Below are 15,911 nucleotides of genomic sequence, written 5' to 3'. Positions count from 1 at the left end.
AAAAACAATGGCTCTGAGACGAGGCAACCAGGAGTGCGAAAAATGCAAATTCTCTTCTGGGTCTTAGGACTCATTCCAAGGGTACTCTGTATGCAAAAGATGGACAGATTATGAGACAATGGGCCCCTGGACACAAATATGCAAGAGGCCCCACCATCTCTCCTAAGAAACAGCAAGACACACAGACTGAGGTGGTTTTGTGTCTTTTTTTGTGTAATTTTATGACTCTTTGTGGTATTTTTGTCATATTTGGTCATTTTGTGTGTCTTTGTGGTTGCTTTGTGTCTCCATGTGGTTGTTTCATGTCTCTTTGAAGCAACTGTTTGTCTCTTTGTACTGTGTTTTTGTCTTTTTGTTGTTTTGTGGCTATTTGAGGTCATTTAATGTCTGTTCTTGGTAACTTTGTCTTTTTTGGTTGCATTGTGTCTCCTTGTAGATGTTTGCTTGTCTCCTTGTGGTTGTTTGGTGTTTCTTAGTGGTTGTTTTGCCCATTTTTGTAGTTATTTATTTCTATATGCAGTTCCTTTGCATCTCTTTGTGAATATTTTCACTTGGTCACTACATAATAGCTTGAGTGACATCTTGTAGGTGGGGGCCAGCGGGCCCTTGACACTTGCCCTGGGCCTTTGCCAGGTAGGCCAGTTCAGTCATCTATCCATGGCCCCTGCCATGTATAATCACAACTGCCAGCCAGAGACTCTTGCTGCCAGCTGGCTGGTATCCAGTTTCTACACTTTTTTTTTTTTTAAGGCCATCATTTACCTATCAGAGTTACAGTAGTTGCTGGCTGAAATTTCAAATAAGTTTAACAGTGGTCTAGTTGACAATATTTGTTATTCACAGCATGAACCCTGAGTTTATGCTTACATTTCCCAATACTGACTTTAAAGTTCAAGACGAGAAAAACTCTGACTGACATTATCTTGTGTTTATTTGTACCAACTTGTTCCAGCTCTTTACTAATTTCAAATGATATTAACACTGAGTAATATATTAAACTAAACACTGAACGTGTTGCGTGACCAAATTTGATAGTGCACACCCTTGGGTCCCCAGCAATACATCTTCCAAATATAAAATAGGTTGGATTAACGGTTCTCCAGATTTATGAAGGACACAAAGAAAGACAGACAGAGATCCCTTGCTTTCTTGTTAGATGGTAACTATTTTTTATAAAAATGGTCTGTACGGGAATATGTAGGCCTATAATTAGACTACTTGAGAATACTGAAGTATAGTATTTTGAAAGAAGAATTACACCATTTCACTGTGACCAGTATTTTTCAGGATGCAGCTAGAGAATGATAATGGTCTTTGAAGGGTGGAGGCTTTATCGACTGAATCATCGCTTCAGTCTTTGTGATGGAGATGCTTAAAGGACATGCATGGTATGTGTTAACCCTTTAATGGTCCTCTCTACTGTTTGATGGGGCACATTTTGATAATACTGGGCGATGATATCTCTGTGTTTACTTAACGAAGGAATATATAAGGAGAAAAGTGTACAACTGTTTGACCTCATAATTATCTCTGCCAGACATTAGCTCTCTTAACCTCTTAACTGGTTTGTAGGGGCTGCAAGTCCTAAACAAAGTCCTTGAGCATAGGCTGTACAACTCATCAAAAATGATCATCCACATTCACTTAAATGAGGTGGTTGTATGAAATAAAAAACTGTACACACCTGAGTGCATCACAAAACGATATGACTTGATAATTCTTGTTTCACTCTTTGACATAGTGAAGTGGGCGTAATTTACTGGTGACTGTCATCATCTTTATGGAGTAATAGGAGAAGCAGCCTTGAAGATAAGAGGGCGGAGTTGACAGGAGCAATAAATCAACACTTCCAGAAAGCATTTCACCTATTGTTCTGTATGTTAGAGTCAATATAGGCTTTTAGTGCATTTTCAGGCATGAAGAAAATCATTATTTCAGTCATTACACTCAAGTATTATCCGATCCAATTCATGGACCAGAAAACATAAAAAAAAAACAACTGTTCAGCACACCACTGAGTATTATTAATTTTTATTTTGTCCTAATATCAGAAATGCAGAAGAAGAGCGCTCGCCTCGTCCTGTCAACTGAGCCTTTGCGTCACTAACTGCATGCACAAAGACAAACTTTATTTATACAATGTATAAAAAACATGTAGGTTTTTAATCAGGTGTTTTCTTTTCTTTTCTATGGTTTGTTTATGCACTTTATGAATCCCGGGTTGTATCATGACGTGACTGTTGATTTTGTCCTTTTGTCACTAAATCGGTATCAGCAATACATCTTCCAAATATAAAATAGGTTGGATTAACGGTTCTCCAGATTTGTAAAGGACACAAAGAAAGACAGACAGAGATCCCTTGCTTTCTTGTTAGATGGTAACTATTTTTTTATAAAAATGGTCTGTACGGGAATATGTAGGCCTATAATTAGACTACTTGAGAATACTGAAGTATAGTATTTTGAAAGAAGAATTACACCATTTCACTGTGACCAGTATTTTTCAGGATGCAGCTAGAGAATGATAATGGTCTTTGAAGGGTGGAGGCTGTATCGACTGAATCATCGCTTCAGTCTTTGTGATGGAGATGCTTAAAGGACATGCATGGTATGTGTTAACCCTTTAATGGTCCTCTCTACTGTTTGATGGGGCACATTTTGATAATGCTGGGCGATGATATCTCTGTGTTTACTTAACGAAGGAATATATAAGGAGAAAAGTGTACAACTGTTTGACCTCATAATTATCTCTGCCAGACATTAGCTCTCTTAACCTCTTAACTGGTTTGTAGGGGCTGCAAGTCCTAAACAAAGTCCTTGAGCATAGGCTGTACAACTCATCAAAAATGATCATCCACATTCACTTAAATGAGGTGGTTGTATGAAATAAAAAACTGTACACACCTGAGTGCATCACAAAACGATATGACTTAATAATTCTTGTTTCACTCTTTGACATAGTGAAGTGGGCGTAATTTACTGGTGACTGTCATCATCTTTTTAGGAGAAGCAGCCTTGAAGATAAGAGGGCGGAGTTGACAGGAGCAATAAATCAACACTTCCAGAAAGCATTTCACCTATTGTTCTGTATGTTAGAGTCAATATAGGCTTTTAGTGCATTTTCAGGCATGAAGAAAATCATTATTTCAGTCATTACACTCAAGTATTATCCGATAAAAATTCATGGACCAGAAAACATAAAAAAAAAAACTGTTCAGTACACCACTGAGTATTATGAATTTTTATTTTGTCCTAATATCAGCTACACATCATAAATGCACATGTGTGTCTAGTTTATTTTTATTGATGGGTTTTGAACAAAAGTGTACTTTGCACATCTATTTTAAAGCAGGTGCATAAGGGAGCGACAAGTAGGACACGATTTGTAGACAAACTCCCACACACTGTGTAACTTGCGAAAGAAATTTGTTGCAACATTTCAGTAATTAGACAGAGAGAGGCCCTTTTAAGTAGAGAGTACCTGTGAGTTTGCAATCAACCACATTTCCCATGTGCTGTAGGAAGGCATAAATAACAATCATCAATTTACAATGTGACAATTGGCAATATTATACACAGAGCTATTATTTACGTATTGATGCTGTGTTTTTGTCACCTGCATTGCAAACATATCCCGACAGATTCATCAACTACTTTATCTTGCAAGATTTGGAAATGTGTCTTTTCGAGAATGCAGTTTAACCTTTAGGATTTTAAGTATTTATTTAAAGGAACTTAACCTATTTAACATTTTGGGGTATGTTTATGATTGTCGCTATCTATATTATACACAGAGACTGGCCGTCTCTGTGTATAATATAGATTGTCATGCTTTTTCATTGCAAGTGGGAAATGTGGTTGATTCTTATGTAAGGCACTCCTTACTTAAGAGAGTGTCTGGTCTATTCAAGTGACCAAAATGTCACATAAAGCATTATTTCTTTTGCAAGTAAGACAGTTTGTCTGCAAATTAATTGTTTTTCGACAAGACTTAATGTCTGTGAATAAGCTTGGACTTGGACTACTCAGACAATACTCTCGATTGTAATTATTAAGTTATGGCTTAGGCCTTTTTTAATGGAATTTGTTGACAATAAGGAGAAGGATAATACATTTAACACATACACACTGTCGTACAGAATCCCTTCATCATATCATCTAAGCTGTTAAAAAACTTGTAAGATCATTAATTAAGTTTCAGTTCATGTGAGGACTTGCTATATACATCTCTTCCACATGTAAAAGTTTACATTAAACTTCACAGTCATTCCTTTTCACAGTGAAGATGATTAATGTTCCCCAGACTGCTGTGCCCAGCACTTCTGGAACAATCCATGTAAAACTAAAAGATATTCCCGTCCACAGCATATGCTGTGAACTTTAGAAATGCAGTCAAAAGGTATGCTAAACATTAACCAACATACACTTCTTAACAACTGAACAGATAATAAAATTATTGAGCTACTGTTCTGCATGTATGACTGCTGACGCTGTAATGAGAAACAGACTCAGGACAGAGGAGGAGCATGAGCAGAGCAGATCCTCAGGGTCATAATCGGATAAAAACTGACAGAAAACCAGTGTGAGATTCAGAGAGAATCTGCCTGGACGCAAACAGAAAACTTAAAGACTGACAATTGGCAATCCAGAAAGACAACTGTTCCAGCAGAAGCTAGAATCAGGATTACTCAGAGGTTAAAGAAAGTAAAATCTTAAGTAGAGGAAAGAGCTGACAAAATGCTGTACAAGGTTATCTCTGCTGTATGTTTAGCGTTGTGGATCAGTTCTGGTGCTGTTACCTCACAGGAGGACCCCCACATGACCAGAGCCAAGCAGCTGATGTCTGAGACCCCGCTCATTGACGGGTATGTGAAAATGTCTTTTGCATAAAGTAAACTGTGCTTTGTATGATGTTTGTGATAATATTATGTGCTGTTTGCCATGTGAGTAGCATTAACATTTTATGTTCTGTTGTAAAAGCTCACTTCTGGAAGCAATTTCTAGCGTTGGTATGGGCAGTTCCCCCCCTGCTGTCAAACACAGTTTATGATGAAAGTTTTAAGAACACGCTCTATGAAGGTGTTACCTTTTACTTTCGGATTTTTCAGCCATAACGACCTGCCTTGGCAGCTTCGAAAGCAGTTCAACAACCAGCTCAACAATGTAGATCTTAACACACTGGACACAACACACACCAACATCCCCAAGATCAAGGAGGGACGACTGGGAGCGCAAGTATGTACAGAACATAATGTCCTGGGAACTGTAAAATGAAAGGGAACTCCCGTCAAGGTCAAGTGATTGATTTTTTTCTGGGCCCCACATCCCTTTGTCAAAGCTGCTTCACAGTTCACAGATGTTCTTAAGATAATAGAAATTAATAAATCTGATGATAACACTGAGAGGTCTTAAGGCTAATCTCTAAAACCATCTGATCTAATGATGTTTTTTAATATCTCTTAAGCACCTGTGCCTCACAAGTAACAGCATCTTCTTTTTCACCGTTACTGCAACTTTCCAGGACAACACTGATTACTTTACATGTGAGCCATGGAGCTGTGTAGCTGTACTGTGTGGCTCTAATGTGTCAAAACAAAGGGTGACGAACGTGGGCCTAAAGGTTTTATATTGGCAACAATTATTTTCCATGTTATCAAACAAAATTAGAAGAAGAATTCATCCAGTTAAGATTCATTTGTATGCAGATAATGCAGTTATTTACACAGTCCACCACAATTCAGCTTATATATAGCCTGCATGAAACAACACATGAAGAACACACAGGGCAGAGTATCTAAGATCATATTCATAATCGTGGTCATCATCATCTTCATCATATTTGATTATAGAGGACTTCAAAAGTTACAAAGTGTTTTACAAAGTGGTTTACAAAGGCAGCAAAATCAAACAGACAAATCTTAAAATCATCAGGTTATATAAAAAAAACAGAGTTAAAGGGAGCGATTAGAAAAACAGCTATTTGGTGTATAAAAAAACAGTACAATGATGATACACTTTTAGTAGTACATCCTCAGAAAATTGTAGTTTCACCACAGCAGACACATATCAATAACATTTGTTGGAACATACGTCGGCTAATGTAAAGTGCATTTAGGTTCTATTAGTAATTCTTATGAATTCTCCTTCACTTTCTGTGATCTTTTTCCACTGAAGTCACAGAAAAGTGTCCCACACTCCAGGCTATATGAACAAAGCATACATTATCAGTCATCAATGAAGCAATACAAAAGAGATGTGATACTAATAAGGAAAAGCCCTTTCAACTTCCCCCTTTATACACAGCAGTGCAGATAATTCACACAGTCTTTTGTTCTTCTTTCAGTTCTGGTCTGCCTACGTTCCCTGTGAAACTCAGTACAAAGATGCTGTCAGACAAACTCTGGAGCAGATTGATGTAATTCACAGGATGTGTCAGAAATATCCAGAAACGTTCATGTTTGCCACCAGCAGCCAAGGTGAGACTTTCAGCTGTACCAGTTATTTCAGAGACATTTCCCACCTCTGTTCATACTGGCCTCTGAATCACCCGTCGTCTCTCATGTTTGCACTGCACAGACATCATGGAGGCCTTCAAGATGAGCAAGACAGCCAGTCTGATTGGGGTGGAGGGGGGTCACTCCCTTGACAGTAGTCTGGGCACCCTTCGCACCATGTACCAGCTGGGGGTTCGCTACCTCACACTCACACACTCCTGCAACACACCCTGGTAAGAGCTGGCAGCACAGCAGGTTTACAGCGGTAAAATTCACACACATGAAATACACAGAAAAATGGCTGTGACTGTTCAGCCCAGTCACCAGAAACTGTTGGTAATATATATATATATATATATATATATATATATATAATTTCTGCAAACCACGAATGTTATATTTGCACCTTTTTTATGTATCATATCAATTTTTCTAAAGTGACATGGTAGATGAGCTGACTCTGTTATCTGGGTCGGGAGGGGACTGTGGATGGTGTGACACCTAGATGAGATTGCTAAGCCACAAACCACTGCTTGAGACAAAACTGGTTGCGTTTTAGCGAACCAATGCTTTTTTCCAGGGGATTTTACGGCAACAAATTGGGATGTTTTGTAGCGACCAGTCACTGTGTTTCCACTGAGCATAATGCAGCGAAAAACATATATATATATATATATATATTTTTTTGTTATTATACAGCACTAGTTTTTTAGTCCCCCCCATAACCATAACATAACCATAACCTAAGTGTTCTTTTGTGCCTAAATTTAATCACACATTAACTGCAGTGATGTTGATTCATAAAGTTTCAATTTATCCCCTACATAGTAAACAAATGTAAAGTATCCGCTGTTTACAGAAACGTACAAAGCCAACATTTTTTTCTGAATTGGACTGTCAAATCATTCAATCATTTTTACTTATTTTATTCTGTGTAAACAGTTTTAAACTGTCACAGTTTTACTTTAAACTATTATGTATTGGGCTACATAGAGTGAATTTTGTCATTTTCAATTGATCTGCTAAATATTTTATTACTTGATTGACTGAATGGTTAGTAAAACATCAGAAAATAATAAAAAATGCTCAGTACAATTATCAATAGCCAAAGTGCCATCTTTAAATTGCCTGCTTTGTCCAACATATAGTTAGACCACATAATCCACCAATACAATCCACCTCTGAGCTCTGAGCACACACTCATACACGCATGTGTATCAGTTATGAACAAAAACATAAAATGAAGAGCTGCCATTCAATTGCACCACTTGAAAATCTATCAACACGCAGCAAATATGTCTAGTTCGCTGATATTTTAATTTATTTTGCTTAAGTTAAAGAAACAACAAAATAGCTACAGCACACTAAAGACAGTCTTAGGAGGGTTGCTAGAGAAAAATAGATGTACAGTCTTTAAGGAGAATACACGCTTTACTTTATTCTCGATTTATTACTTGAACTTTCAGGCTCAGTCATATCTAATTTGTAGTACAATCAGATGTATTGTTCAGTTTTGTTGTGGGGAATTCAGGGGATTCCAGTAGGCCTGTGGCGCTCTCAGTATCATATTCTCTGGGGAAGCTGGATCTCATCAGGCAGCTAAATGTGCAGCTGGGATTGTGGGAGGAAATGAAAAAAATGTCTCTCTGACGCCTCTTAAAACCAGGCATGTCCAAAGTCCAGTCTGGGGGCCAATCTGACGCTTTCAGAGGAGATGGAAAGTGGAATATGTTTTCACTAAGAGATGAAACAGCTGCATTTGTTTTGTTTTTTTTGTTTTTTTTAATGACCCATTTCATGCCAGAAGCAGCAGTGAATCTCCACATGATCTGGTATGGCCCCCATTCAAAAAGTTCAGACACCCTGTCCCTGACACCTGTCTTAAACTGTATCAGTGTATTTTTTTTACCTGCCTATTTTTGCTTCTTTGGTCTGCACAAGTTTAGAATATGTGCTTAATGCTTTGTGATATAATGCAATCACATTGAAAAGAACAGTTTGTGACCTCTGAATCACCAAATTTACTAATTACGATTAATATGTATAGTCGTATACCTTAGTGTAGTTTCCAGGTTAGATAGAAATTTGATCCCTGATTAATCAAATCTAACTTTCTCCACTGATTAGTTTGCCTTTTTTCACAGTATGTTCTTTTTTTTATTTTTATTTTTTTATTGTCAGGGCGGATAATTGGCGCGTCGACACAGGATCAGAGCCCTCTCAACACAATGGCTTGTCTCCTTTTGGCAAGGTCAGTTTACAAGCAGAAGTGAGCAAATGATGCTCAATATAATAAGTTACCAATTAGTGTCCTAAAAATTATACTTTTGTGCCGGTTTACTTTTAACATCAGTTGATTACAGGCTTGAACATAATATCCAAGATGTTTAAAAATTAAATGACTGGACACTTACCTTTGAACTGACTGTCTTTATAACACAGATGTGTCCAAGCAATCAAAGTAACGACATTTTCCATTTATTCATTTCCGAAATCAAAAATGAATAAATGATTGAATCAAAGTTCTGGTCAAAACACAAAGTACAAACAAATCTCTTAAACAAACCATACTGTTTTTTTTTCCTGAAAAGGCTAATTTAGTGACAGTAGAATTTTTTTTTTTTTTTTTAAAATGAAAAAAAAAAAAAAGATTTTAGTGTTATCATTTTTGGTTCTGTAAACAAAATTGATAATAGTAATAATCATTGCTCTTTCATATGACAGCAACTAATAAAGGAGATGAACCGTCTGGGAATGCTGATCGACCTGGCTCATGTGACTGTGGCAGTGATGAATCAGGTACTGGACATATCTGAAGCTCCTGTCATCTTCAGCCACTCTTCTGCCTACAGTGTCCGTCCACACAAAAGAAACGTCCCCGATGATGTTCTCCTGAGAGTGGTGAGTTTGTGTGTGCATGTGTGTGTGCGTGCATGCGTGTGTATGTGTTTTAAATCAATCAAATCAATACGTTTTTAAATGAATGCAGTGGAGTTTGACAAGTACAATATTTTCTCTGACATGTAGTGGACTATACAGTAGCAGAAAATGGAAATATTGATCATTTGGATATCAATTATTCACCCAATGTTCAATGTTCATGAAGAAAACGTTTTTTATCGAATGCCTCCATGGTGAGCAAAGAATCCAAAAATTCGTGATGAATTTAAGTAATATGGTTCCACATTTAACATCAGTAAAACTATATCAAAACATCTTTCCATACTCTTACACAGCTCATACAGTTTAATTCAGATCTCATGTATTTACTCATTAGGTCAAACCTTCCCAAACACATGCACCTTTGCTAAAACCTAACTTTGTAAAACACTTCAGAATAAAAAGTCTCAGGCACTGAAGAGTAGTGCATCTGAGCAAGCATGCACGTTTGATCTCTGCTCAATGGAAAACACAAGCAGAATTCAAACGCGCATGACTTCTTTACAAAAGTGTTTTAGATCATAATGTTTTGGCAAAAATGCGTGTGTGGGAAGTACAGAGGATACAACAAGATAAATGAGACTTGGATTATACTGCATGAGTTGTGCAAGAGTTTGTAAACACATCTTGTAATATAGTTTTGCTGTTACTAAATGTGCCCCCCTATGACCTAAATTCATCAATTCATTTTCTCAGTTTATGGATTCTTCATTCACTGTTGAGACAGGCAAGAAAAATGAGCTTTCTCAACAAATTCAACATAAGACAGGGCGATTTAATGATATACATCGATCATTTGCAGGCAGACTAATGCTTTTAGAGTATGCGACTAAATGTTACTGAGCTACATCAACATTCTGTAAAATGACCAGCCAACTAAAGCTGTTAAACACTTCAAAAACATATCCTATCTCTGCTGCTTATTATCTCAGATAACACACCTGTAAATGCTTTTTATAGCACCTGGCACCTCGTGTCCAGTTCAACTGATGCATGCAAAAGAGCTGTTTCCCAGTTAAAGGCAGTAAAACACCAAACAAAAGGAGTTATTGTGCAGCAGCTGTAAAATAGCAAACAGATAACAAAGCACCTTAGTTGTAACCAAAAGATGCACAGTCCTTATAGATAAGAATGAAGAGGTCAATACCTTGGTGTACTTGGACTGTTGACTTTGAATTCACGTCTTGGCTGCAGTCACGTCTCTCCTGTTCCTGTTCTGCACATCTAGTCACTATAGAGTGTCTTCTGCTTAACAAAGCAGAAATGACACAGTGTCTCACTGCGTCCTATAGATCAGAATTTCTAGGTCATTTAAGTGTTTCACTGTCACATAACATCCTGTCTGTCTCTCCAGAATCAGACAGGAGGAATTGTCATGGTGAATTTCTACACCGACTATGTGACTGAGAGCAAGACTGCTTACATCTCAGATGTTGCTGGTAAATTACTGTCATGATCATGACAACTGCTATAAACCTGGTGAAATATTAACATTTATCATTCTTTTTGTAAGAATAAAAAGTGTCTATCCACTTTATTGCAATGTTTACTGCTTTCATCATAGATCACTTTGACCATATAAAGAAAGTGGCTGGGGCAGGCATCATTGGTTTTGGTGGAGATTACGACGGGGTTACAAGGTGAGTTCAATACTCTCATATGTTGACTTGAAGATGAGCTTTGTGTCAAAAGACTGCAAAGCTGGGCTGAAACAGTCAGTAAAATACAAAAAATAAATATACACTAAGCGCGTCAATATTAAAGTTAACTGAGCATGTCTTCACATGTTGTCCTCTCAGACTACCGGAGGGTCTGGAGGACGTGTCCAAGGTCCCCAGGGTGGTGGCTGAACTACTGAAGAGAGGATGGACTGATGAGGAGGTCAAAGCTGCTTTGGGAAAAAACCTGCTCAGGGTCCTGAGCAAGGCTGAGGAGGTGAGTGTGTCTCACAAATTGATGATGTCATCAGGGTTATCTCAATTTGGGCTTAAAGTTTAAAAACAGTGTGAGTTGCAAACTGAGGTTGTAAAGTTTGAAAAACATGCAGGTTAACCAGGCTGGGAGGCCTTGATGCTATACTCATGTCATATGGGTTGGATTTTAGAGCACTGGTTCCAAAACTTTTTGGGACATTTTTTACAGTTTACTTCTTCGTATTGCTTTTTGGGTCATTTCTTCAACATGCCATTTATGGTGTTTTTGGGAGTCTTTGCAATGGCATGTTTCTGCACTATTTATAAGGTTTTCAGCTGTTTTTGGGACATGACATGCCTTGCTTTTTGGGTAATTTTCTCAACATTGTATATCATGGTGTTTTGGGCATTTTTGCAACTTTATATGGTATGGCGTGTCTCTGCACGCTATTTTCTTCTGTTTTGACGTGTTTTCAGCTGTTTTTGGGACGTGTCATATTTTGACATTTTTGCCATACTATAGCCTTGCCTTTTCGATCATTTTTTCAACATGCTGTATGATGGTGTTTTTGTCCATTTTTGCAACTTTCTATGCTATGGCGTTCCTCGGCACGCAATTTCCTGTTGTTTTGAGGTGTTTTCAGCTGTTTTTGGGACGTGTCATATTTTGACATTTTTGCCATAACATGTTGTATCATAGTGTTTTTGGCCAGTTTTGGAACTTTCTCTGGTATGGCGTGTGAATGCACGCTATTTTCCTCTGTTTTGAGGTGTTTTCAGCTGTTTTTGGGACGTGTCATATTTTGACATTTTTGCCATACTATAGCCTTGCCTTTTCGATCATTTTTTCAATATGCTATATCATGTTGTTTTTGGCCTTTTTTGCAACTTTCTATGGTATGTTGTGTCTCGGCACGCAATTTCCTGTTGTTTTGAGGTGTTTTTAGCTGTTTTTGGGACGTGTCATATTTTGACATTTTTACCATACTCTTGCCTTGCCTTTTTCGGTCATTTTTTTCCACATGTTGTATCATGGTGTTTTTGGCCATTTTTGTAACTCTATGCTATGGCGTGTCTCGGCACGCTATTTTAATCTGTTTTGAGGTGTTTTCAGCTGTTTTTGGGACGTGTCATATTTTGACATTTTTGCCATACTATAGCCTTGCCTTTTCGTTCATTTTTTTCAATATGCTATATCATGTTGATTTTGGCCTTTTTTGCAACTTTCTATGCGATGGTGTGTCTCGGCACGTTATTTCCTGTTGTTTTGAGGTGTTTTCAGCTGTTTTTGGGACGTGTCATATTTTGACGTTTGTGCCATACTATAGCCTTACCTTTTTCGGTCATTTTTTTCAACATGTTGTATCATGGTGTTTTTGGCCATTTTTGCAACTTTCTATGGTATGGCGTGTCTCTGCACGCTATTTTCTTCTGTTTTGACGTGTTTTCAGCTGTTTTTGGGACGTGTCATATTTTGACATTTTTGCCATACTATAGCCTTGCCTTTTTGGTCATTTTTTCAACATGTTGTATCATTGTTTTTTTGGCTATTTTTGCAACTCTATGCTAAATTTTGCTGTTTTTGGGATGTGTCATATTTTGACATTGACACACTATAGCCTTGCCTTTTTGGTAATTTTTTCAACATGCTGTATGATGGTGTTTTTGTCCATTTTTGCAACTTTCTATGCTATGGCGTTCCTCGGCACACAATTTCCTGTTGTTTTGAGGTGTTTTCAGCTGTTTTTGGGACGTGTCATATTTTGACATTTTTGCCATTCTATAGCCTTGCCTTTTTGTTCATTTTTTTCAACATGTTGTATCATGGTGTTTTTGGCCATTTTTGCAACTCTCTATGGTATGGCGTGTGAATGCGCGCTATTTCCTGTTGTTTTGAGGTGTTTTCAGCTGTTTTTTGGACGTGTCATATTTTGACATTTTTGCCATACTATAGCCTTGCCTTTTTGTTCATTTTTTTCAAGATTCTCTATCATGTTGTTTTTGGCCTTTTTTGCAACTTTCTATGTTATGGCGTGTCTCTGCACGCTATTTTCTTCTGTTTTGACGAGTTTTCAGCTGTTTTTGGGACGTGTCATATTTTGACATTTTTGCCATACTATAGCCTCACCTTTTCGGTCATTTTTTTCAATATGCTATATCATGTTGATTTTGGCCTTTTTTGCAACTTTCTATGCAATGGTGTGTCTTGGCAGGCTATTTCCTGTTGTTTTGAGGTGTTTTTAGCTGTTTTTGGGACGTGTCATATTTTGACATTTTTACCATACTATAGCCTTGCTTTTCCGGTCATTTTTTTCTACATGTTGTATCATGGTGTTTTTGGCCATTTTTGCAACTTTCTATGGTATGGCGTGTGAATGCACACTATTTTCCTCTGTTTTGAGGTGCTTTCAGCTGTTTTTGGGATTTGTCATATTTTGACATTTTTGCCATACTATAGCCTTGCCTTTTCGATCATTTTTTCAATATGCTATATCATGTTGTTTTTGGCCTTTTTTGCAACTTTCTATGCTATGTTGTGTCTCGGCACGCGATTTCCTGTTGTTTTGAGGTGTTTTTAGCTGTTTTTGTGGACGTGTCATATTTGTGACATACTATAGCCTTGCCTTTTTCGGTCATTTTTTTCAACATGTTGTATCATGGTGTTTTTGGCCATTTTTGTAACTCTCTATGCTATGGCTTGTCTCAGCACGCTATTTTATGCTGTTTTGAGGTGTTTTCAGTTGCTTTTAGGACATGTCATATTTTGACATTTTTGCCATATTATAGCCTTGCCTTTTCGGTCATTTTTTTCAATATGCTATATCATGTTGATTTTGGCCTTTTTTGCAACTTTCTATGCTATAGTGTGTCTCGGCATGTTATTTCCTGTTGTTTTGAGGTGTTTTCAGCTGTTTTTGGGGCGTGTCATATTTTGACATTTGTGCCATACTATAGCTTTGCCTTTTTCGGTCATTTTTTTCAACATGCTGTATGATGGTGTTTTTGTCCATTTTTGCAACTTTCTATGCTATGGGGTTCCTCGGCACACAATTTCCTGTTGTTTTGAGGTGTTTTCAGCTGTTTTTGGGACGTGTCATATTTTGACATTTTTGCCATACTATAGCCTTGCCTTTTCAGTCATTTTTTTCAATATACTATATCATGTTGTTTTTGGCCATTTTTGCAACTTTCTATGGTATGGCGTGTCTCTGCACGCTATTTTCTTCTGTTTTGACTTGTTTTCAGCTGTTTTTGGGACGTGTCATATTTTGACATTTTTGCCATACTATAGCCTTGCCTTTTCGATCATTTTTTCAACATGCTGTATGATGGTGTTTTTGTCCATTTTTGCAACTTTCTATGCTATGGCGTTCCTTGGGACGCAATTTCCTGTTGTTTTGAGGTGTTTTCACCTGTTTTTGGGACGTGTCATATTTTGACATTTTTGCCATACTATAGCCTTGCCTTTTTGTTCATTTTTTTCAATATGCTACATCATGTTGTTTTTGGCCTTTTTTGCAACTTTCTATGGTATGGCGTGTCTCGGGACGCTATTTTCTTCTGTTTTGACGTGTTTTCAGCTGTTTTTGGGACGTGTCATATTTTGACATTTTTGCCATACTATAGCCTTGCCTTTTCGATCATTTTTTCAACATGCTGTATGATGGTGTTTTTGTCCATTTTTGCAACTTTCTATTCTATGGCGTTCCTCTGCACACAATTTCGTGTTGTTTTGAGGTGTTTTCGGCTGTTTTTGGGACGTGTCATATTTTTACATTTTTGCCATACTATAGCCTTGCCTTTTTGTTCATTTTTTTCAAGATTCTATATCATGTTGTTTTTGGCCATTTTTGCAACTTTCTATGGTATGGCGTGTCTCTGCACGCTATTTTCTTCTGTTTTGACTTGTTTTCAGCTGTTTTTGGGACGTGTCATATTTTGACATTTTTGCCATACTATAGCCTTGCCTTTTCGATCATTTTTTCAACATGCTGTATGATGGTGTTTTTGTCCATTTTTGCAACTTTCTATGCTATGGCGTTCCTTGGGACGCAATTTCCTGTTGTTTTGAGGTGTTTTCACCTGTTTTTGGGACGTGTCATATTTTGACATTTTTGCCATACTATAGCCTTGCCTTTTTGTTCATTTTTTTCAATATGCTACATCATGTTGTTTTTGGCCTTTTTTGCAACTTTCTATGGTATGGCGTGTCTCGGGACGCTATTTTCTTCTGTTTTGACGTGTTTTCAGCTGTTTTTGGGACGTGTCATATTTTGACATTTTTGCCATACTATAGCCTTGCCTTTTCGATCATTTTTTCAACATGCTGTATGATGGTGTTTTTGTCCATTTTTGCAACTTTCTATTCTATGGCGTTCCTCTGCACACAATTTCGTGTTGTTTTGAGGTGTTTTCGGCTGTTTTTGGGACGTGTCATATTTTGACATTTTTGCCATACTATAGCCTTGCCTTTTTGTTCATTTTTTTCAAGATTCTATATCATGTTGTTTTTTGCCTTTTTTGCAACTCTCTATGCTATGGCGTGTCTCGACACGCTATTTTC

The 15,911-nt window shown here is 37.4% G+C and overlaps 1 protein-coding gene across 3 annotated transcripts in view; it reads left to right on the top strand.

Annotated features, from left to right (window-relative positions):
- The window catches only part of dpep1 (dipeptidase 1), a 91,308-nt gene that overhangs the window by 35,982 nt on the left and 39,415 nt on the right, over positions 1 to 15,911 (top strand). The window contains exons 1-10 of one of the 3 annotated variants that reach the window (XM_042493586.2): positions 2,591 to 2,608; positions 4,807 to 4,865; positions 5,109 to 5,235; positions 6,344 to 6,476; positions 6,577 to 6,727; positions 8,676 to 8,745; positions 9,219 to 9,395; positions 10,789 to 10,873; positions 10,999 to 11,074; positions 11,234 to 11,369. In XM_042493586.2, the coding sequence (XP_042349520.2) occupies positions 2,606 to 2,608; positions 4,807 to 4,865; positions 5,109 to 5,235; positions 6,344 to 6,476; positions 6,577 to 6,727; positions 8,676 to 8,745; positions 9,219 to 9,395; positions 10,789 to 10,873; positions 10,999 to 11,074; positions 11,234 to 11,369 (1,017 nt within the window). In that variant the 5' untranslated portion in view covers positions 2,591 to 2,605. Of the gene's footprint in view, positions 1 to 2,590; positions 2,609 to 4,507; positions 4,866 to 5,108; positions 5,236 to 6,343; positions 6,477 to 6,576; positions 6,728 to 8,675; positions 8,746 to 9,218; positions 9,396 to 10,788; positions 10,874 to 10,998; positions 11,075 to 11,233; positions 11,370 to 15,911 lie in introns of those variants that run through there. The other 2 variants (XM_088076825.1, XM_042493577.2) reach the window with 2 other exon arrangements.

Source organism: Plectropomus leopardus, chromosome 1 (genome assembly GCF_026936395.1).
Source record: "Plectropomus leopardus strain MGB_pleo_1.0 chromosome 1, ASM2693639v1, whole genome shotgun sequence".
NCBI lineage: Eukaryota > Metazoa > Chordata > Actinopteri > Perciformes > Serranidae > Plectropomus > Plectropomus leopardus.
This window is presented reverse-complemented; position numbering and strand designations above follow the sequence as displayed.